At 39.8% G+C, this 24,641-nt stretch overlaps 1 protein-coding gene across 5 annotated transcripts in view; it reads right to left on the bottom strand.

Annotated features, from left to right (window-relative positions):
• Window positions 1-4,436: 4,436 nt before the first annotated feature.
• The window catches only part of SENP1 (SUMO specific peptidase 1), a 63,636-nt gene continuing 43,431 nt past the window's right edge, over window positions 4,437-24,641 (bottom strand). For 3 of the 5 annotated variants that reach the window (XM_017853146.1, XM_017853147.1, XM_017853142.1), the window contains exons 13-18: window positions 23,962-24,093; window positions 10,439-10,642; window positions 9,518-9,597; window positions 8,501-8,585; window positions 7,878-7,973; window positions 4,721-6,883 (exon numbers count right to left, since the gene is read on the bottom strand). In XM_017853146.1, coding sequence (XP_017708635.1) covers window positions 6,821-6,883; window positions 7,878-7,973; window positions 8,501-8,585; window positions 9,518-9,597; window positions 10,439-10,642; window positions 23,962-24,093 — 660 coding nt within the window. In that variant the 3' untranslated portion in view covers window positions 4,721-6,820. Of the gene's footprint in view, window positions 6,884-7,877; window positions 7,974-8,500; window positions 8,586-9,517; window positions 9,598-10,438; window positions 10,643-23,961; window positions 24,094-24,641 lie in introns of all 5 variants that reach the window. The other 2 variants (XM_017853144.1, XM_017853145.1) reach the window with 1 other exon arrangement.

Here is a 24,641-nt window from a genome sequence, read left to right as displayed (position 1 = left end):
TAATACATATAAAGTAATTCACATATAAGTCTCAGGCCAAGGTCTCAATAAATGTTTATATTATCATTAACACTATTTGAAGACAACAACTCTTAACTGACAAATGGACGATGAACTTGAAGCCAGAGACTCTGAGGTAGGAAGTATGATAAACTAGATACAAAGAGGTGAGAACTTGGAATAGGGTGGAGGCTTCATGATGCAAGTGAAGCACAGGTCAAAGATGCTAAATAACAGGAATTCATTCGTCCCTTCAACTATTCTCTCCTTCAGCTATTCTAGGCACCTGGAATACATAATGACTAGAACAGATATTTTAGTGAGAGATGGATAAAACAAATCATTTAATACAGGTTGGGCATCCCAAATCTGAAATGCTCCAAAATTGAATTTTTTGGTGTGCTGACATGACATTCAAAGGAAATGCTCATTGGAGCATTTTGGGTTTCAGATTTGGAACGCTCCACTGGTAAGTATAATGCAAATATTCCAAAATCTGAGACACTTCTGGTCTCAAGCATTTCAGATAAGGCAGAGTCAACTTGTAATATAGTTAGATGCTGTTAAGTACTGTGGGGAAAAATTGAGGGTACGAAAGCTATGGGGTGTGAGAATTGGGGTATAGGGTGACATTCCACCAGAGCCCAGAGGAAGCCTTCAGTAGAATGGCCCTGAGGTAAAAGCGAGCTTGGCTTCTTAGACAAACATCAAAGAGGCCATTGTGGCTGAGGCAGAGTGGGCAGGGGAGAGCAGTAGGGGATGCTACTGGAAAAGCGGTGGGTTGACTCTTACAGGCAGAGATGATTGGCTGGTGATGGGACAACGGAAAAATGAGGCACAGGAAGGTGAGGAAGTAAAATATTTTTCCTAGGGTTCAAGGAACAGGCACCCCACCCCCTTCCCTTTGTAACTTTGTGCAGAGCCCAAGACCAGACCAGGTACCCAGGGAGTGGTTTGGGATAAAGGCTGACTCTGACTCATGGTTAGGTCCAGGTCCCCATTCTCAGGGACAGTCTATTGCCTGCCTGGTGATACCCAGTGCAGGCCCAGGCATTTGACAGCTATCTTTAACCACATTCAGGAATCAGAAGAGTGAACGTGGCTTGAAGATTTCCCTACTCACTCCATATTCAATTGGCTTCAAAATCTTAACCATGACTAAAAGAAAACCTTAGAATTTGAGAACATCCTGGGGACCAGAAGATGATCTTCTAACCCAACATGGAGAAAACTGTTCCCCCAAAATAATAGATTTTTGAGAAGTTGGTGCTTTCTTATGTTTTACTGTCATGAGTGTGAGTTTTACAGGTAGAAAAGTGGCAAGCACTTCACTTTGAAGTTATATTTTGAGAAGAAAGGGGTGCGGGAGAGGAGCAGGAACACAAGGCCACAGTTAGCAGGGTGAGTTGGAAGTCCTGACTGGTGTGTTTGGCCTCAGGAAAGTTCTCTGGCAGGCTCCACAGACAGGTTTGGTTTTTAAAAGTGCCAAAGAGCCACAAATTTGCATGTTATTTGCGTTCCAGTCTTCACTTCCAGGTATATGGGATGAAATAAATGAATGAACAGTATTCAGACTCCTGGGTAAGGGGTGGACTCAGAAATCCAGACCACACTGAGGATCCAATCACTGGTCCAGCTTGGATCAGGAGACACAGGCACAGAGACAGAGCAAACAGTCACAGAGACAGGGGGACAGAGAGACAAACACCATCAAGTCCTTTTTATCATGGAGTTTCCAGTCAAAGCAAGAAAGCAAGATCCACAGTTTATTTTAAATAAGTCAACTTTTTAAAAATTAGGAAGAATCATATAGACAGTCAGATAAAGGCAACATTATCCCTGACTAATCTCCACCTTTGCCCCTTCATCCTCTATTTCTAGCTTTGTATGGAATGCATGCCTTTGTATGTATGCCTATGAGTCTGCCTTCTTGATAAGGTGTATTGCTTGGTGTTTGCTTAGCCTCCTAAATTAGTTAACTATAAGGTCTACAGACTCTAATACAGACTCTAAGATCCTCAGAACAAGGTCAGCAGGCTATAAAACCCTGAGGACAAGGTGCCTTTTATTTCCATAGTCAAACCATCTTTTCACTCTACCCTTCAGGGTGCCTAAGCCCAGTGCTTAAACACATGCTTGTAAAATACCTAGCCTAAGGGGCTTCCTAGAAGTAAGAGACTCAGAGTCTCAATCTATGAGGGATGCACAATATCACCGGAAATAAAAAAGATGGAGGAAACTGTATTTAACGGAAAGCTGTGTAGTTAGAGAAAATACTTCCACGAGGACCCTGGGATAGAGACTGAGAACCCCCACCCACCCCAAAGAGCACGCTAAATGCTGAGGAAATTGTTTTTGTTAAGGGCAGAGTGAGACATTAGGTTTGAGGCCAGAGATGAACAATTTGGGACCACAAAGGAGGTTGCAGGCTGCCATGAGCAGTCCTCCTTCCTCCACCCTCCACAATATATATATATATTTTTAATTTTTTTTGTGTTGCCCAGGTTGATCTCGAACTCTTGGGCTCAGGTGATCCTCCCACCTCAGCCTCCCAATGTGCTGGGATTACAGGTGTGAGCCACTGTGCCTGGCCCACGATGTTGTCTTTCTAAATAAACGTTGAATAATTACCTCTACCTCATCACTGGCAGGCCAGAAAGAAACAGCTTTTACTCCTGGTTCGAAAGAAAAGCACTAAATCATTTACCTGCCCTTGATGGCTACATGTCTCAGTCCATTCATGATGCAAAAGGTGAATTACAATACAAATACAATGTGGACTTATATTTTCTGATTGTAAGGGCTGCAGATGTCCAGATGAGAGATTTTAAGATCATGTGATCAGGGAAGGTATCAAAGAGATGGGATTTGCATATGATTACTCAGTAGGTATTTGTGAAAAGAATCAAAGTAAATTGAATGAGGGGTCTCCAGTGGACTGAACTCTGGACTTCTTATGTGCCACTCTCCCACACTTTTTCCTTTCCTAGCACTTGTGTTCTGTAAAGGATAAGGCAATCTCCAGAAGTAAGGAATTGATGGCTACTCCTTAGATTGGAATGGAGAAAAGTCTGCAGCTAAGGTCTTGTCGCCTTAACTCTAAAACCAAGCCAGTGTTAAGCCAGTGGCCTTAAAAATTTAACTTTGAATCTCTGCCTTGACTTCCTTTTCCCAGCAGCATTGTGGCGCTTAATACCATTCCAGAATCTTAAGAGTTTGATAAGGCCCCCAGACACCTGGTCCAACCATTCACACAATTGGAATTATCCCTACCATCTCCCTGACAGGCCAAAGAGACAGCCCGCAATAACATTTCCTCAAGGTCCCTCTCCAGCTCAAAGCCTCCTAGCCACTCTTTTCTCTCCCACAAAGGAAGTATGTGTAAGTATCCTTTATTTTAACAGGTGACCCGCATAACCCTCTGTCCCATGTTTCCTTCTCCACCTTCAAAGCTGGGAATAGTAATGTGTTTTTTTAGTAGACAGATGTTAGGAGTCAGTACAGGTAAAACAAGGCCCTAGACTGTAATAAAGGATGCTGGGATGAGCCTTGTCCCTTCCCATATTTTTGGAATTTCAAGCTGTGGATGCATTGCTCCTGGGCAGGGAAATAAGGTACCCTTCCCAGGAGTTTAGCACATGGCCTGTTTAACAATAGGGCCTACTAACCTAACACCTCTTTTTCCGACTCTCTTAGGTATGTGAACTCCCAGGGTGAAAGCATCATATTCCACCTCACGTTGGTCCATCCAGGTGGACCAAACAAAAAGAAACCTCAGGTGTCAGTCCTCTCTCTTACTCCGGCAAGACATATTTAAAAGCCGGAAGGATGGCACAGGAACAGAAGCTGCAACAATAAAAACATTGGGGCTCTTAAGGGAATTCTTTCCCCTTTACCCACTAGAGCTGTTTAAGGGCCATGTAAAACCAGGCAGTAATGGACAGGCTATGGGATGGGGTTGGTGGAAGTGCTTTTCTAGGTTATCTGTGTTTCTACCTCAGGATCTTGGTGCTAACATTGCTGGGGGCAGTGGGTAGAAGATGCCAGCACGATTACAGTGGCTAAAGAATACCGAAATTAATTCCACATAAAAGTATGAAGCATCTCATATAGAGGAGTCAGTTGACACAAATTCCCCAGGCTGGATGAGGGAAAAGTACTCTTACATTCAACCCTAAATAGGACTCCTGGGAGCAATGGTGGGTCCCAGGTGACAAATGGGATGTAACTAGCCTCTGTGCCTCAGACCATGTGTTTCTCAAATGGATAAGAAAGGTCTATCTGGTATTCTCTGTTCAGGGTCTCAGAGTGAGTCTTGGGACTATGGTTTCTGTTGAGATCTCTATAGCTGGCATCTAGTGCTTATCATCCCTTAAATATTCCTTTTTTAGGGAAGGCAGGTGAATATGAGCACTGAACACAGGAGAAAGGGGAAGACAGGAGAAAAAAGTCTTACTTAGTTTAAAGCAAATTACGTAAGATATTAATAACATGCCTTTGGGCCATAAAATGCAGAAATATATATTTTTTTCCTGGTCATCAAAGCCTACCCCTAAACAAAGGGGAGTTTCCAGATACCCCTGATCTTGTTGGCTAGCTCAGGAAAGAATGGTCCACTGTGTAAGTCTGTATTTGGACCAGGTCCAGGGTGGTAAGATGGTCTCAGGGTCACTAACTTCTACCTTGTGCAAAACTGCATTAGTCAGAAAGGGGGCCCAAATTCAGACAGGCTCAACAATTCCTTATATATTTTTCAAAGTGCTTTTGTTGCATGTTTCATTTTCTGCTATACATGGCAATAAATATTTGTTGCTTTGGTCTGTACAAAGTCTGTGAGGAAGGTAAGACAGATGTTATCTAAATGGACAAACAATAAATACAGAGAACAATCTTGTTCTGAGTCCCCCAGACAATAGTGAAAGAACCTGAAAAAGGTCTTTTGATTTATAGTCCAAATCTATATCATACTGCCACCTTTCAAGTTGTTGCTTACATACAGTAAATACCAAGAACTAGACAATATTCCAGGAGTCCTGCAACGAGCCTGCATGCCACAGCTTCCTAAAAGAGAATGTGAAGGTCCCCAGCAACTCATATACAGAAAGCTATTTATTTCCTACAGAAAACTCAAAAACAAAGAAAAAGAAAGAAAAGAAAGAGAGACAGAAACAGAAAGGGAAAGAAAGAGAGAGAGAGAAAACAAGCACACAAAAGGTGGTCTTTCCCCAAAAGGCAGGCAGTTGAAGGTAGGACATGTAGTTGCTGGAGTGGAAACAGTAACATTCAGTTAACAATGGAATATTTAAAAAAAATAGTTTTCTTTTCAAATTGTAACTTGTGGTAAAACATAGAAAAATGTACTAAACAAGCTTGTATAAAACAGTAAAATTTTCAAATAAGCCCAGGGAAAAAGCACAATGCTGGAAAGAATGTGGTACAAGGGGAGAGAAAAGATTTCATACAAAACTACCTATTACAATACAGAAAAAAGTATAAAATGTTCCTACTTTGGAACTTAAGTACAAAATGACACTGGCATTGGATCACTTCACTATCTAAGCCTGAGGAGCTCTCAGAGGGTGGGGAGAGATGCTAGAAAGAAAAGGAATAGCAGTTTTAAAATCTCAAGTTGATCAGTCCAAACTCCACCCGTTTCTTTTTTAGCTGAAAATATCATCCCCCCTCTGTAACCTCTACCCATATGGCAAAGTTCATCCAGGCCTCAAAATATTCCATTAGGTAGTCCACAAACACCCTACTCATAGGGGCTGGGATCTCTGTGTGCTGGAATTTGGAAAATGGAAATAAATCTACAGGCTAAATGGTGAACACATTCAGTCTTTAAAAAAGAAAAAAAAAGCATATCCCTGTGAAATTTTATACATATATATACATATATATGTATATATATATGTATACATATGAAATTCTCTGTGGTTAGAAACATATTTAAACTAGCCACAGACCAAACTAGACCTGTATTCATCCAACGCTGGAATTTTATGCTAAATACTAAGGTCCTTCTTCTTCTTGGTCAGAAGCAGGCAACAGTAAAAGTGGTGCTTTGTTGCGCCACTGAAACCGCTCCCTGGGTGGGTCTCCCCATATCATGTGTTGGTAGCACATGCAAACCCCTGCTTTTAAGGAAAGGACTGCTTGGAACTTTGGGACCTGTCCAGGGCTCATGTGCTGTGCCTCCGGATAGGATGAAGCTACAGATGATAAAACAGCTACGTATAAAAGCAGGTGGATTTTGTATAGGGACATATAAATAGGAAAGGTCCTGGAGGAGGGGACTTATGCCTGTGCCCCAAAATCCAGTTTACAGTCACATTCCTGACTATACATCGTGAAAATTGTGTGTGTGTGTGTGTGTGTATGTCCATGTATATGCTGGTGGTTTTTATCCCTACCTTTTGCCCATGCCCTTTCCTACTTCTTAGTAAGGCCTAACAACAAGAATTTATATGAAACCAAGATTCTTTCCAAGCTTTTCTCAGTCCCATAATTAGGGACTGAGTGAGGCTGGAGCCCTTTGAAAACAAGATGGCAGAACTGAAGAAGTGAAAAGCAGTCTCTCTCTTCAGATTAGGGATGTCCCTCACCCCTTTCACAGCACCAAAGTTTCTTTGCAAAAATAGTATCTGAGATACAAAAGGAAAGGCAGATGTGCTTGTGAATGCATCTTGCCAGGGCCTGGTCCAGGATCAAGGGTGTTACAAGAACAGAGGGCTGGGAGCAGCTGTTTCCAACGTCTCTGGCTGTAGACAACAAAGAGCTGGTCCCCCACATGGTCAAGGTCTGCTAACTGAGACAGTCTTCACAAGAGTTTTCGGTGGAGGATCTCCCAGACCATCCGCTTCCGGAAGTATGGCATGTGTTGCTGTAGAGACACAGAGACACCCTTAATTTTCAATGCTTTTGTCTAGACCTAATACTCCTTTCCCCATACTTCTTTCTTTTGCAAGGTTTTCAACAAACAGTCTCAGTTGCATTTCTGGTCTTTTAAATTATTCATTCTTGGTTACATGTGGTTTTTTTCTTTTCATTTTTTTTTCTATTGTAATTTCTACTGCTATTTTTCATCGTTATAGCCTTAGAAGTTACACTGGGTATTTCCAGGAATCCCCAGACTATGCCCACATGTCTCTAAGAATTTTGAGAATGGTGTCTAATAAGTCCTCTATGTTGAACTTTTAAGAGGATATGAGCCTAGGCCTAAAATAAAAAATTCACTTTTTAGAAGAATTAAGGGAACTTCAAGAGTCAGTTCAGGCTGGTCTAGACAAAGGGCTATGGTAGAAAAATCTGGTAAAGCCACTGATTCAAACAGAAGTAAAAGACTGAAGTGGAGAACACATCAGAATAAACCATAATCTCTAGTCTCAATCCACTTTGGTCTGAGGGACCACATGGACAGAAATGACCAATCACTCTCTAAGAGAAGACTGACCAGATTCATCAAGTGAGGGGTCAGGGGAGGGGGCAGCATAACAAATTACACTAGGAGATTGAGGTATGACCTATTCCCAAACCTGACTACTAACAGAATGCAAGGGAACTAAAGAAACTTGCTCTGGTCCCAGTTCTCTTTAGAAGTTACAGTAGGTAGAGGAGACAGGCAGAGGAGGTTCTGCTCTTGACCAGGAAACTTTTACTACAATAACTGAGGTGTGGTAACCCAGGACGTGGCTTATCACTAATTTTCTTTCTTTTGTGATGTGCCTCAGGCAGTAACCATCAGTGTTATGAATCATGGGCTGAAGCATGCTAAAGGTTAGGGCAGAGGCCCCTAAAGAGAACTGGAGAGAAAAACATCTACAGGGCAGCTTGGAGACAAGGTAATCCTAGAGCTCCCTATGGAAGGCTCAGTTCACCTGTGTGAAGTTGATTGGTCTGTCTTTGGTAATACAGTCAGCATATTTGCAGGCAAACATCCCACAGTCACTTCCATTCATCTGCTGTGGAATTTCCTGGAAGACCAACAACAACAAAAATGACATCTTTCCAAGCTTCTCTCCTTCTTAGATTAAAAATAAGAACGAAAGGATATAAATTATACAGGTTTCTCTAAATTATAAACAGATGACTCTGGCCCCCTCAGTCGGGACAACACAGGCTCAAAGAAACAAAATATAACATTCCAGTCAGGTCTAGGTACTTCATAGTAATCACACTGGAGACTATCTCAGACTTCCACGGCACCTAAAGGTATAAAAACTGCTCCCTTCCCCAGAGGCCAAATAATCAACAAACATTCCCCTTAGGAGTGAAAAGCTTAGGAAAATATCTGGGCATTTAGCAAACCTAGTTCTACATAAGAAACACACTATCTGTTTTCCTACGGATAGCTTAATTTATCCTCCCCCAGAAACCAACCAACCAAGCTGAAGTCAGGCTAGACACTAAGACAGGTGGTCCCTGGGAATTAAGCAGTAAAATTCTTTCCTCCCCAGATACCCTACTCTTAGGATTTTTATTTCATCAAGATGAAAAGTACCTGGCTTTTCTTGCTGAAGAGCTGCCAGCCATTGGTGTCAAACTCTTTCCTTTTCTTGTCAATGCTTTCTTGCTTTAGGTATTGCCTAAAGGTATCAGGAGAGAATGAGATAAGCAGTGGAGAACATGGATGACAGCTGCCACACTAAGAATGCAGCTGACAATCCCTAGGAACAAATTTGTTTCATCTGCTCTTCTGAGGAAAAGAGTATGTAATGCTGGGCAAGGAATCCCTGGATTGTTCAGTTTTCTCCAGAGCTGAGCTTGCCTCTTCTAGCTTGCCTCTTCTAATGTCCACTCTTGTCAACTCAAAAGGAACACGACCTCTGCCTATAATAGTTAAGCTCCTTCTACATACGATTCCTTCTGAGGAACAATTCTTTTTATTCTTTTCCTTGGTTTATATGGTCCTTTAGAACTCAATCTAATGGAAGAAAAGTACTTTTCTGGCACTACTGAGGTATTTATTTACTATTGTTAGGCTTGGTTCTCCTATGTAAAAATTAAATCCAAATCAACAATGTATTGAGTACATACCTTTGATAGAACAGTGCAAACTGTTCACCATTGTGGAATCTACTTCCTCCTGGCCATCAGAGTGGTATAGTGAGGAATAGGTATTTCGGAAAATGAAACAGGTGGAGCATAAAGAGATTTGTATTCTGGTTTCCACCTGAGCCACTAACTAATAGGACCTGGGCAAATCAAAGGCACCTCTGTAGGCCTTGGTCTCTTCATTTGAAAAACGAGGAGGTTGGATTAAATGATTTCTAAGTAGCATCTATATCTTTATATCTAGTCTATATTTTAGTGCCTTAGGATAGTAATTGCTCCCATTAGGGCTTACTTTGGTATTGTTTTTAAACTAAACTTACTTAGACACAAAATATGCATTTTTACTTAATATGAAGATTTTATCAATCACTCCACTGAAGGTATCAAACAACTGAGTTCTATTACTGGAAAAACATCACATATACCCGATATCAAACTCTTCTGTCCTCAACTCCCTACTTACAAGAGGATTCTGCAGGCTTCATTGTTTATCCCACCCATAGAGTCGTAATAGGTAATATTCTTCTTTCTAAAGTCCACAACCTGAGAATAAGAAAAAAAATCTGGGTGTTTATGAAGTAAAGAAAATTGGTTTAAGCTTTTCCCTTTCCTGCCCTTTGGAACCTTCTGCCAGACTTCCTACAAAATCATGATAAGTTTGACTGATACTTTGCATTGTATTATGCTTAATCTGCAGAGAAAAAAAATAAAGGGTTATTCACATAAAACTATGATGGCACTGATCAACGGGTGGCCCCATTACTGCTGTGAAGCCTTTTTCTAATGTTCATTTTCTCCCTCTGCAAAGTGGGCAACAGTGAAGAAACTACATGATTTTCAGGGAATATAAGGTGAGTATCTCAAAATCATTTCCACAGTTTCAGAAAGATGGTGAGCAGATTCTGGGTTTTATTTCTTTATATTGAGAAGTTCCTTTTAGCTTTATGGTTTTCAAATGTAATCCAAAATAGACTGTGAAACAGTTTTATTAACACATTAAGCTAATGCTCACAGTCATAAAAATATTAAATTACCAAGTATGCAAGGTAAGTCACAATTAGGCTGAAAATAACAGTCACAGAATCTGAGTGGCAGCATCATTAATAAGTCACTTTTTCCCCCCATGCCTTCCTTTAAGGCTGCTTAGACACCCTACAACTCTCTTTTAAATATTTCCAGAAAAGGAAATTCCATAGCTTTCTTCAAAATCTATATCCCAATCTTGATAGGAACTTCATTGATCTATCTGATTTTAGTCAACCTACTACTAAACACTCTTTCTCTCAACAATCAAGGGAAAATGTAGAACTACTACTCACTACCCTCTGTGTGTTTTATAATTACATAGCTTTTACATTTTATCAAAAATGAAAGGGGTACTCACAGCTAGACACCAGTGCACTCCCAGGTGAATGGGCACCAAAAGAATGTCAACAGAAAATACATCTACTTTCTTTGTCCAACGTTTCACTGCCTGATAACCAGCCGTTTTTAATTTAGTGAAGAAAAACGTATTAAATGCATGCACACTTGGCAAGCCCTTCTCTTTACTTCGCTCCATCAGCATATTCATGTAGAAATTGATGATCTGTGGGACGAAATTACACCTATTAGAATAGACACTCAGGCCTAGCCTTTCAAAGCAGTTGCAGTTGCTGTATTGAATAGCATATGTAATTGTTTCCTAATAAACTGAATTAAGTCTTCAACAGACTCATTTCTCTAAATCAAATTCTGACTAGAAGGGGGAAGGCTGAAGTGCTATAAACAGTGAAAAGAGAAAAAGCTGACATATATTATGGGGTTGGGAGTACAGACGCTGGCGAGGCTTGCAGAAGACTGAAGGTTAGGTCAAAAGACTGCAGAAAGACAGGGATGTTAGGTGAGGCTTACAGAAAAGGAAAGGAAGGCATGCAAACAGTTTAATAAGATACATTAGCAGTTACCTTTACCTACTGGAACTGTGATAGCAATTTAAGTAGATACTGAGCTCAGTTAGAGCCTAGTGTTAGTCAAGTTAAAATCAAGAATTCACACTTTATATCAGAGCCACATGGTTTTGCACGAAGTGGAAAACTCTGCTCCATGGTTTGAGACTGCCTTTTCAACTTAATAACCCATCCTGCAGAGGCAAACTCTTTTGGTCTCAGGTAGAACTAAGTGACAGGAGAAGCCATCAATTATATTAGAAAAACACCTGTAAACTGATAGTAGCTCAGCAATGTCACCTTTATATAAAGGCACGCATGGAAGCACAAAAACCTACCTTATATGAGACCTAAAAGTCAAGTCACAAACATGAAGAGTAAAGTTCTACCCCAGAATCTATACGGTTAGCTTTCTCATCTTCGTTGATTCCATTTATGCCTTCACTATCAAGTGTGGAAAGAAATTACAATGCCTGAGTGGGGAGATGTATGATTCTTTCTGTTAATGAAACAACATCTTCTCTAATAGTGACTGTGTTGTGTATGGTTCCATTAGGTCCAGGACTCTTTGGTACTAAAACCTGAAAGTTATTGTGCCGGAAGTTACTGCATACTTACTTTATGTGGCCAGCTGAGGTCACGCCAGTGTCTGTCAACTGCAAGGAATGAATGGGCTAACTGATCTACGGCTTGGAAATATGACTAAGAAAACAGGCACATTTTTCAGAATGCTTTTTGGGGAATGGGAAAATGCCCCTGTTCTTTGACAAATATTTACACACCAGGATGCCAGAACAGTGAGCTACTGCCCAACAGTAAGCAACGACATACTGGGTAGGCAGCAGGGAACACTGCCAGGAACACACCGGAGCATGGTCTAGACCAGAGAAAGGCCCTATAGATGAGGATGCCTAGGCAGCTGCGGGGAAACCACACTCGCCATGAGGCAGAACTCTGAGGTGGGGAAGGCTAGGACTGAAGAAAGACACTGTTTTCTCTGCAGCTCTGATGACTGAGCAACAGGCCCAGCCAGCCCAAAGGACTCAGGTTGTGGCTTACTCTCTGCCTAGTGTGATGCCCAACAGATAACTGGAGCTCAGTTGTTACAGATAATGATACTTAATCAAGACACAATTAGAATCAGGTATTTCTCAACTATAAGTTTCCAATCTAACTCTGCCCCTCAGGATAATGGTGCTAAAGGATGCCTCTAGGTTTCTGAAGGCAGCCACAAATGCAGTAGGATCTTCCCAGCAAGTAGATTTCTAGACTGTAAACTATGTTCTCTAATGAGGAAAAATTGGCAAGAAGGAATTCACTGATTCCTCTAGCCTTCTACCCATCCCAAATGTTGGCCACGTTATAGGGTAAGCCCTTCAATCCAAGACATAAGCAGATGACCTGCCAGTCACTGTAAGTGAAACCTTTCATGGGGCAGACAGCTTATACACTCCAACAAGAAATAAGGACTGAAGCAGGAGGTGAAAGGAACCAGGCAGAGAGATAAGGACGGTGAAGCACCTGACAGCCATGGAGATACATCTCCCCTAGGTGTCTATCAGAGATTACCTCTGGAATTGTAAGTCTGAAGTGAAAAAAAAAAAGAATGACATAAATGAGTGTCATGCTATACATCACTATTCTATTTTTCAAGAGGAAAGAGTTCCAGAAACCAAGGAAGCTTAGCTGGACTTACACAGCCTGAGTTTTGCTTGTTTTTTCACCTCGAGAGGGTTCACTAGAAAGCTCAAGACCAACACAGCTGAACAAGAATAGAGAACCCCAGTGATCAGACAGCATGGTATCTGTTCCCTTTGAGAATTCCTCTTCCATTGCTGCACCCAACCAAAGTTTCTCAACTGAGAGGGAAATAGCCTCCTCCAAAGTCAACTAGTTAATTAGCTCTAAGGAATGATCTGGGTTCTTTTTCATTTCCCCTAGATCCCAGTAGGAGGGAGTTTGGTGACCTCAATGCTCCCCACATTAGCTGAGAATGTAAATCTGACATCTGAGGCAGAATTTAGATTCAAGTCTTTCTCCTCAATTTTTTAGCTATTACTCCATCCAAATGAGGAAAATTGCCATAGTTCAGCCAAGACACCATCATACCAAAAAAATAAGCTAAGAGAGAACAAAGAAGTCCTACATGTCATCTCACAGAGGAGGGCTGAAGATGAAGGAAAAAGAAATGAGAGAAGGGATCACAGTGTTCAAGATTAAAGAGGAGCAGTGATGGTCACAGCATTTGCTTGCATTTTGTGAAGACAACGGTTCCCTATGCCAAGTTGGCAACAGCCCTTTCCTCAAACAAGACTCTCTTAGCACCAGCAGATCCTAAATTCCCTTTGAAATAAGGAGCTAAAAGTAGATCAGCCCTGTCCTTGCTGTTTGTCTTGCCAATATACCACAATCTGAGGACTACTGTCAACGTTAGTCCACCTGTCACCTTTTCTGGGACCCACACTTGCCTCTATTTGCTCATTGTGGCTCTTGGTGCTTAAGGAGTTGCCCTTCCTGCTGCCTTCGCAGCCTTGGCCATAAGCATCTACTTGTCTATGCAGTCATGTTTAGGGATGGGTGGGTTGTTTATAGTGCCTTGTTCCTCCGAGATTTTATTTGAAGAGCTGCCAGGCTGAAGCTGAAAAAAGCTTTTCTTTCAGAGAAACGCCTACAATGTTTTCAAATTAAGGATTCAATCCCCTTTTCCTGTATGTTACCACAATGACATAAATGACCAATGCCATTTGCATCTTCCCTCTTCCCCAGTAAACCAGCCAAACTATTGTTTTCTCATGTTTTTAGAAATAAAATATTTCACTACCAGTAGTCTTAATTTTAGCCATTCTCATGCTTATACTTTGAACCCGTCTAATCAGCTTGAGAAAAAAATGTTCTAAAAGGCCTGTGCATGACAATGCTTCTGAGCAGAGATCAAGACAACTTTTGGGGGGACAAAAGCCATTTTTCCAATTTTACCTCTCTAGATTTTCACCTTGACCTCCCCATTCTGATTTTTCAAATTAAATTCACCCTTGTCAACCACAAAGTCCAAAAGACTAACTGAACAGCAGCATTTGAATAGTATGGGTCAGGTCATTCACTCATAGGAGCTAACCTAGTAATATTACAGAAACCAGAAAGGCAGGTTTCCCTCACTGCGAACATGCACACAGAATTGTTCTCACATGCCAATTCAAGGAACAAATTATCAGAATTATAGCTAAAATTTTAGAGAAAGACAGGCAAGCAACATGTTAATGGAGTCATTTATGGAGAATAACTACTATTCTCCATGTGACCTTCCATAAATCCCCGGTTAATCAGGGCTAGTTCTATTGAGAAACACTTCAAAGAGATAAACCATAATAATGTGGATGCCAAAGAGTCATGTTAGAAAACTTTAGTTCTGATCATTTTATTCCACACGTAAGTGTACAGCACATGGTGGATTCATCATATTCACTTAACTAATTTATTTCATTTTGCCTAGTTTTTTTCCTTCTTATGCAATCAGCTTTTATTCTCTAAGGAAAACCTATTCCTAAGGCTAGGTTTGTCTAGTTGAACTTAAATGTTTTGCAGGCTGTTTCCTCTCTTTACTGAGCATCACTCAAATTTAACTACTCCTTGGAAACAATTATCAAACTATGAACACTACCAATTCCCCTCATTCCCATAAAGATATATATATATATATGTTCTGAAAGTTAGAATGCTAGACAAAGCTGGGCGTGAGCTCCTGCCTACAATCCTAGCACTTTGGGAGGGTAAGGTGGTAGGATCACTTGAGGCCAGGAATTCGAGACCAGGTTGAGCAATATAGTGAGACTTTCTCTCTAAAAACTAAAAATAAACAAAAAAGCCAGGCATGGTGGCACATTCCTGTGGTCCCAGCTCCTTGGGAGGCTGAGGCAGGAGGATCACTTTAGCCCAGGAGTTGGAGGCTGCGGTGAGCTATGATCACACCACTGCACTCTAGCCTGAGTTACAGAGTGAGACCCTGACTCAGGGAAAAAAAAAAAGAATGTTCATCAAAATGCAAGAGCTCTGGTTCCAGATTCTGATTCTGCAATAAAAATCAGGTGACTTTGGTACTTCACTATTAAGTTTTACTTCTTATTTTATACTACCAATCAAGTAAGAATATGCTCTCTATACACTAGGCTATTGTGATGCTGAACAGCCGAGAGACATCTCTTCCTTTTCAGAGATGAAGCTTACCAAGTAGGTAATTAGTCTGCCTGGTTAGCTGTGGCTTCAATGTAATTACAGTCTGCTATGTAGATTCTATCTTAATTCCTCCTTCACCATCCTCCTGTCCCCTATATTTCCTATGAGTTTGGTCCTCATTGGCCTTTCACTAGCTGGTGAAGTTAGAAATACTGTATTCCAACAGTCCAATGCTTTTCCAATTGGAAACAACTGGTAATAACTAATATGTGTTTGTAAAGTAGAACCCATCCCCCAAAAACGAGACATGTCAGCTTGCTATTTTTCCAATTCATCCACGTAAACTGACAGCAAGGAATGAGAGGGAGAATTGGGTCCTGGAGGGAAAATAATAGAGAGACAGAAAATGCTCCAGTTATCCTGCTTCTCCACGCAGGATAGGGCATAGAGGGCTGAGTAGAGGAAAAAGTGTTTCTGGTGTACAAACATTTGGGTGCATAGGATCGATCTAACTGTTTCAGTCTTCTACATCCTTACTGATTTTTTACTTATTCTATCCATTACTCAGAGGCAGTGAAACCTCCAATAGTAATAGATTTGTCTATTTCTCCTTTCAGTTCTATCAGATTATGCTTCACCCATTTTGAAGTTCTGTTATTAGGTGTGTACATATTTCGGTTGTTAAGCCTTCTTGATGAACTGACCCTTTTATCATTAAGAAATGTCTCTATTACTGATAATATTCCTTGTTCTGAAATCTAATTTGTATAATGCTAATAAGTCACTTTTTCTTTTGATTCATGTTTGCAGGGTATATTTTTTCTGCCCTTTAACTTTTGTAAACCTATGTCTTTACATTTAAAATGGTTTCTTGGCCAGGCGCAGTGGCTCACGTCTGTAATCCCGGCATTTTGGGAGGCCAAGGCAGTGGGTCACCTGTGGTCAGGAGTTCAAGACCAGCCTGGCCAATGTGGTGAAAACCCATTTCTACTAAAAATAGAAAAATTAGCTGGGTGTGGTGGCAGGTGCCTGTATTCCCAGCTACTCGGGAGGCTGGGGCAGGAGAATCGCTTGAAGCTGGGAGGCTGAGGTTGCAGTGAGCCAAGATCACGCCACTGTACTCCAGCCTGGGTGACAAGAGCAAAACTCCATCTCAAAAATAAGTAATAAATAAATGGTTTCTTACAGACAGCTTTTTAATCCAATCTGACAATCTCTGCCTCTTTTCACATATATGTAATACAGATATAACATATCCATATAAACATATGTTTAACATATATACATTTTTTAAAACCGGAATATTTATTGCATGACTAATCACTGAAATTCTTAAGATTAATTGGATGACTCAACTGCTGCCCTCTTGGGTGTAGGTGTTGTTCCTTCACAGGGTCCATGCCTAAATCTGTAGTATATGATGTTTAGGTGCTTCATTCAACCAGTCGCAGTGGTATTTTAGTTTAGCCTTGGCAGTCTAGTTATACTTTCTTTTGCCGTTAGCAGGGGAGCCACATTTGCCACAGGTTGACTCCTGAAGGTGGTAGGCCTTACAGCCACAGAGGCAGCACAACTTGTGTACTGTATCATGACACTTTCCAAACAGCGATGTTCCTTTCATCTTATTATCTTTACGGATACCTGCCAGACACCCTCACCAATGAATCCTTTTGCTGTTACACAGGGCCAAACATTCTCAAATTTCTCCCCTCAGCTCTTAACTGAGGTCAGAACTGTGCAGGCTCCCCAAAGGTCAGACTGAAGCAAGGGACACAGTGCAGCTTCAGCTCCACAATTATGGGCTTGGTCCCCCAGGCATCAGTCAGCAGATATTCTTCTGGCTCAAGAGGGCCGCTGCATGCCTTTTTCCTGCCCACCAGTTCCCCTTATCTGGAAATTTGCTGGCCTCCCCAAGGAGAGCCAATCTCTGCCTTTTAATTGGATGTTTATTTACCCTATACTGTTCAGTAAGGCAGCCACTAGCCAAATGTGACTATTAAGCACTTGAAATGTGACTAATCCAACTGGAGATGTACTGTAAGTGTAAACTGCATAGCACATTTCAAAGAGAAGGTAAAATATCTCAATAGTATTTTGACTATATGCCAAAATGACATATTCTGGATATACTGGGTTAAATAATGTTATTTTATTTTATATATTACATACAAAATATATATTTGATATATATATATCAAATATATATTACACATAAATATATATTATTTTATATATATCTTATATATGTTATATATTATATATAATATACATATATTTTTGAGACAAAGTCTCACTCTGTTGCCCAGGCTGGAGTGCAGTGGTGTGATCTCAGCTCACTTTAACCTCCACCTCCTGGGTTCAAGCGATTCTTGTGCTTCAGCCTCTCGGGTAGCTGGGATTACAGGCGCCTGCCACCACACCTAGCTAATTTTTGTATTTTTAGTAGAGACGGGGTTTCAGCATGTTGGTCAGGCTGGTCTCAAATTTCTGACCTCAGGTGATCCACTTGCCTCTACCTCCCAAAAGTGCTGGGATTACAGGCGTGCGCCACTGTGGCCGGTCTATATTATACATGTTTTTATAAAATATATTATTTATATATAACATATATTAAATATATATTTTTTATATATGTGTATATTTTTTTAATTGAAACAGAGTCTTGCTCTGTCACCTAGGCTGGAGTGCAGTGGTGCAATCTCGGCTCACTGCAACCTCTGCTTCCTGGGTTCAAGTGAATCTCCTGCCTCAGCCTCCCAATTACAGGCACACACCATGATGCCGGGCTAATTTTCTGTATTTTTAGTAGAGACAGGGTTTCGCCATGTTGGCCAGGCTGGTCTTGAACTCCTGACCTCAAGTGATCCACCCGCCTTGGCCTCCCAAGTGCTGGGATTATAGACGTGAGCCACTGTGCCTGGTCTTAAATAAAATATGTTAAAATTAATTTCACTTGTTTCATTTTATTTTCTCTTTTTTTTTTTTGAGATAAAGTCTCACTCCATTGCCCAGGCTGGAGTGCAGTGGTGTGATCTCAGTCACTGCAACCTCCGCTTCCCAGGTTCAAGCGATTCTCCTGCCTCAGCCTCCCAGGTAGCTGAGATTACAGGCATGCACCACCCTGCGTGGCTAATTTTTGTAATTTTTGTAGAGACCGGGTTTCACCATGTTGGCCAGGCTGGTCTCAAACTCCTGACCTCAAGTGATCCACCCACCTTGGCCTCCCAAAGTGCTGGGATTACAGGCATGAGCCACTGCACTCGGCCCATTTTACTTTTTTAAAAGTAACTATTAGACAATTTAAAATATGTGGCTCACATTATATTTCTGTTGGACAATGCTGACCTAGGTAATTTACATTTAACATCAATGTGGTTGGGTTTAAATCTACCATCTTGCTCTTTTTTCCTATTTGTTCTATCTGTTCTTTTTATCTTTTTTCTTCTTTCCAACTCTTTTGAATTTTTAAAGTTCCATTTTATCTCCATTATTGACTTAGTAAATATATCTTGCTTTTAATTTTTATGTTTTAGTGGTTACTCTATGATTTACTACGCCTTTAACTTATCATAGTCTACCTTCATATAACATTATACCACTTTATGTAGAGTATAAGGATCTTCCAATAGTATATTTGTCTATTTTGTCTCCTTCTTTGTGCTGTGATTATATTTTACTTCTATATGTTATAAATCCCACAGTATGTTGTTTTAGTTCTGCCTTAGTCACCTCTCTTCTAGACATATGAAAAAATGAGAGCAACTCCACTCATCTTCATTCCTTTGTGTAGACTGACATTTCCATTTGCAATTTTTCTTCTGCCTGAAGAACACATAATATTTTTTCTGGTACAGGTCTGCTGGTGCTGAATTCTATCAGCATTTGTTTGTCTGGAAAAGTACAGCCTTATTTTTTGAAAGATATATTTGCTGGGTATAGAATTTTTATTGTTTCTTCTGCAGTACTTTAAGGATGTAGCTACATTGTCTTCTGGCCTACATCATTTCTGACAGTTATACCTATCTTTGTTCTTCTGTACTTAATGTGCCTTTTTCCTTCTGGTTGCACTTAGTATTTTTATCACCAGTTTTCAGCAACTTGATTACTATATATTTTAGCATGATGTTTCTTTTACTTGGGGGATGGAGAACTTCTCAAACTTGTCAGTTCAGTTTTCAAATTTGGAAAATCTTCCATCACTATTTCTTTAAATAAATTTCTAACACCACCTATGCCCCCACCTTTCCTTCTGGGACTCCAATTACATGCTTAACCTGTCTGGTATAATCCCACAGCTCACTGATGCTCTTGACATCTTTCTTTGACTTTTATTGTGTGTCTCATATTCAAGTTTCTACTGCTATTCAAGTTTACGAATTTTTTCTTATTAAGTGTCTGATCTACTATTAATACTACCTTATGTATTTTTATTTCAGATATATTTTCCATTTCTAGAAATTCAATGTCGGTCTTGTTTAAAAATATCTTCCATTTCCCTCCTCATGATGTCCATTTTCTTCTAACTTCTTGAATATGTGGAAGATATTTATAGTAACTTTTTAAATATCCTTGTCTGCTAATTCTATTATTTTGGTCATTTCTGGGTGTTTCTTTTCTCCCTCATCATAAATTGTACTTTCCTTCCTCGTGTATTTCTGGTCATTTCTAGTTGGATGCTGGATATTGCAAATTTTATGTTGGGCCTTGTTGTTGCTGGAATTTGTTGTATTCCTTTAAATATTGTTAGGCTTTTCTCTGGGATATAGGTTATCTGGATTGGTTTCAGGCTTTTGAGGCTTGTTTTTAGGCTTTGTGATGATGGGTCCAGAGCAGCCTTTATTCTGGCCTCAGGTGATCCTCTAGGGTCAGTTTTATTTTAGGGTCAGTTTCACCCTATTTCTGAGGCAATACCCCTCTGAGGATTCTATTCAATGCCCTGTGACTTAGGAGGTTTTTCTACTCTAACTGGTTGGAACATAAACTACTGACACCTGTGCTGGCTCTAAAACTGTGCTGATCCCTTCTTTCTGGTGGTTCTTTCCCCAGCCTCCGGTAGCTTCTTCTCATACATGCACAAATTGGTACTCAGCCAAAGACTGGAGGGAAGCCCCTCTGCACAGGCTCTACCAGTCCCTCCTTCACAACACACACACCCTACCCTAGAAAGCTGGGGATATTATAGCATACATCCCTTTTATTTCCCTTCCCTCAGGGATCACTGCCTGATACTACCTGTTACCCAATGTCTGAAAATTGTTGCTTCATGTTTTGTCTAATTTTCTAGTTAAGCTGAAAGGGTAAAACTTGTTTCCTTTATCATGACCAGACGCAAAAGTCAGTTTTATTTACTTGTATACCTAAATTGTATCTATGTATTTCTAAATTTATCTGATGCCTTTTAAAACAATCCTTAGTCCCTCAAAGGAGAACCATTTGGCCATAAAGAGAAACACAAAGCCTAAAGCAGTACTCACGACAATAAACCTAGAATCTTAAAGTTGGAAGGGATTCTAGAAGTCATCCAATTCAATCTCCAGGAATTAATGCATAGTTTCTAATAATGACACCCATTTGAAAATATTTCCTTCTGTTTCTTGACTGTTTCAATCTACTTCTACTTTTGCAACTAATTTTTCCTTTCTCTGTTTTTCTAAAGAGATAGGGTCTCAGAGTCTTGTTTTGTCACCCACCCTGGAGTGGAGTGCAGGGGCACAATCATAACTCACGGCAGCCTCGACAGCCTGGGCTCAAGCAATCCTCCCACCTCAGCTTCCCAGTGTTGGGGTTACAGGCATGAGCCACTGCTCCCAGCGTAATTTCTCCTCGCTTTAACTCCATCCTCCCTTCCTTAATTAGATATTTCTATTAATAACTAATCTCCTGACCCAGAATAGAAATCCCCATCTACAGTGTCTTGATTTTAACAGTCTTCTTGCCTCCTTTGGTATTCTTTATATGGCAGCCAGTTCCCACATTCCATTTTTGAGACGTTTTATTATATTAATCCTGTCAATCATTAGTCCTTTGAAGTTGTACGGAATTTAACCAAACTCACCTCTAGAGAAATCCATTTATGAAAAAATTTTTAAAACCTACTGTATGAATAGGTACTGTGGTCTACTTTTCTTTTAGGAATGGGGTATCCTAACGGCTTTCCATACATATCCCAAAAATAGGATTTCTGGGTTTTAATTTCCTTATAAACTGAATCTGATTCCTTTTACTTCCTGGCTCTTATATTCCTTTTTAACTCTGAAAGCCTACAAAGTATGGTACTTTGTTTATAAAATGGAAAGAATAATATATCAGTCACTTATTTTGGAGAAAGTTTTAATACATCTTATAAAAAAGGAAACAGAAAAAACAGAAATGATTATTAATGAAAATATCTACTTAAGGGAAGAAGAGAATTGAACAGAGGACAAATCATTTGCAAAAGAAGACTGAGAGTTCACAACTGAGAAACAGAATTAAGTTTTGTTTTCTTTTTAAGACACAGAGTCTTGCTCTGTCACCCAGTCTAGAGTGCAGTGGCTCGATCATAGCTCACTATAAACTAAAACTCCTAAACTCAAGCAATCCTCCTTTCTTAGCTCAAGCAATCCTCCTGCTTCAGCCTCCTGAACAGCTGGGACTACAGGCACATGCCACCATGGCTGGCTAATTTTTAATTTTTTTGTAGAGATGGGGTCTTGCTATGTTGCCCAGGCTGCTCTTGAACTCCTGGCCTCAGGTGATCCTCTCACCTTAGCCATCCAAAGCACTGGGATTATAGGCATGACCCACTGCGTCTGGCCAAAATTCAGTATTCTTCAATGAGTATCAATACTTAAGGATATCTACTAATACTCCATCAGGATGTTAGCTTCTCAAGGGCAGTAACTTTGAAAGCCTACGAAGCATGGTACTTTGAAAATGGTGCTTTTTAAGATAGCTCCCATCATTATTATGGACATGTGAATTGGCACTCACTTTCAAGGATAACATTATTCTGAACTGAGAAGAAATGCACTCCTTCTACAAAAGTTATGGCTAGGTGTGGTAGGGATAAAGCAGACAAAGAATCTTTCCTTCCTCTCATCTCCTCTAAAATAATGTAATTTCCATTAACTTAGCTTGCTAAAACTCCAGCCTCTGATGGGCCCAGTGAATGGAAAATATGTCCTGATGAATGCTGTCTCTGTAAGGAATCTCACTGAGGTAAATGCCACAGTAAATTGCAAGAACTCAGCTCATATCCTACTCATTGCTGCCCTCTAGGAGGTTTTCCATGATTTACAACAAACTAAAGCCTACTATCCCTTTAGAATAACTGACCTCTCCCCACCAGCAATGGCAGGAAAAAAAATGGCAAAAGACCACAGATCAAAAATAACTTAACAGTGGATACTTAAAACTATCCTTGATTTTCATTTCCTCCTTTGATTTGGTGAACTCTTTTTCTCTATTATTTGAACCAATGTTCTAATATCTGAGCCAAAAGAAGCAAAGAGGGTTTCTTCTAAAGAAAGATAGTAACAAACCATGTCTTCCTTATTATTCTTGGTCACAGATATTATTCAGGGAGTGATGAGCTTCTGAAATTTTTATCTTATAAACCAACTAGTGGCAAAAAGAATGGGGCTGGCCCCAGAGAAAACCAGCATCCTGGACATGATACATGGCTCCTAAGTTCTATATATCTGATCCTAAGACCAGGATCCAATTTAAGATTCTGAGGTGGTAAGATATAGTAGATAAGACCCAATACTTGGGTCTTAATATTGGCTCTGCTGTTTACTAGTTGTATAACCTTGCAAGTTTTTAAATCTTTATATGCCTTGTTTCTTTATCTGTAGAATGGAGATGATAAAACTATCATATCTACCTCCAAAGATATGATGACTATTACAAGAATAAAACACACAGAACATGAATCGTACCTAATGAGGTAAATGATCAATAGTTATTAGCAAATATTATTTGGAAGGTCTTGATCATGCAAAAACAGGATATGGATATCTAAAATATTTAATGATTACTACACTGAGAAACTAAAAATCCTCCACAACTGTGAAGCTTGAGTATACCCAGATTAGGCAGGGATGCTCACGGAAAGAAGGTACTTAGGAAAAGAGACCCAACCCAGTTTTCCTTTGCTGTAAAAATAACCTTCTAAAATAAAACAGGTACCTACAGGTTTAGGTTTAGGAATAGATCAGTTTAAAACTTGTAGTGTAATTAACATACTTAAAATAAACTGGAGTTAGGAGGTGAAGACCGTAACTTCCCCAATACCTCAAATATTTAATAATAATATAACTTTGTCAATGTCCATTTAAAAAATATCATACATAAATGGATGCTATTTTGGAAAGCTTATTATTCATAATGTAAGCAATCTAAAATGAGTAGAACTTAGGTAGAAAGGGAAGTAAAACTGGATTCCTATAAAGAAATCCCAAAGTATTCCTTCATGCTGCAACATGGTCAGCTAATACTTATTTGTTCAGAAGAGATGAACTGCAGAATAAGAACCTTAAAGAGAGTAAGAATACCAATGAGTGAATGTCTTCTTCAGTGTTCAAATCTTCACTACAAGAAAAGGTAAATTCAGTGGTTCTCAGATTCTTAAATACACCTGAGATGTTTGTTAAAAATGCCTGTCTCCACCACACTCCCTCATGGTTACAGGAATGAAGGGGCCTATGAGAGATGATTTCAATGCAGGTCATCCATGGACCACATTTTGAGAAATAGTGAGATAATGCCTTAATTTAACTGCCACTTAATGTTTGTTATTTGTATGTAAAAATAGATGCAATATTACCTCATCATTGAGCCAATTCAGATGGTTTAGAGTTTGAATATCTTTGCGTGTAATGGTCAGGCGAAATGCTTCACTGAGAACTTCATCCTGATTCCCATTACGAAATACATTCTTTATTTCTTTCTCCATTTCCTAAGAAAACAAAAGGTGTCAAGACATCAAACATGCGTGGCTTCAGAAAAACCGTATTTCTCACCAAGCCCCATGTAATCCTCAGACTATATTTATCACCATTCGATTGTTTATAAATTTACTGTTAATCAGTTTACTTCTACGTAACATTTTGGTTTCTATTCCTTCCCAGTAATCCCTGATTACTTCTTTACACTTCATCTAGTCCTCCCTTCTCTTTTTCAGCACAACATTCAGATCCTTATTTCCATATTAATTCCTAAAATCTGAAATAACCTTCTGCTATCAAATTTTCTAAGCCATGAGAAAAATCAACTATATTTTATATCTCTGGTCCAAACAACTTCCTGAGAAACAGATTTTTTCATGAAAGGTTATAGTAAGAGAGTAAAGGCAGTATCTTTTAGAAATTACTTTCTTAGAGATCTTTTTTTTAAATATAAAATACAGAATTCAGTACAACTATAGTAAGTGTGTTATGCTCACCAGCTACAAGGTAGGTTTCAAAGAGAAGTATGGATAAAAAATGGATTATCTAAAATGTACAC

This window comes from Rhinopithecus bieti, unplaced genomic scaffold, assembly GCF_001698545.2.
Source record: "Rhinopithecus bieti isolate Rb0 unplaced genomic scaffold, ASM169854v2 scaffold_36869, whole genome shotgun sequence".
NCBI classification, from domain to species: domain Eukaryota; kingdom Metazoa; phylum Chordata; class Mammalia; order Primates; family Cercopithecidae; genus Rhinopithecus; species Rhinopithecus bieti.
Note: the sequence above shows the minus strand (reverse complement) of the source record. Positions and strands in the feature narration are given on the sequence as shown.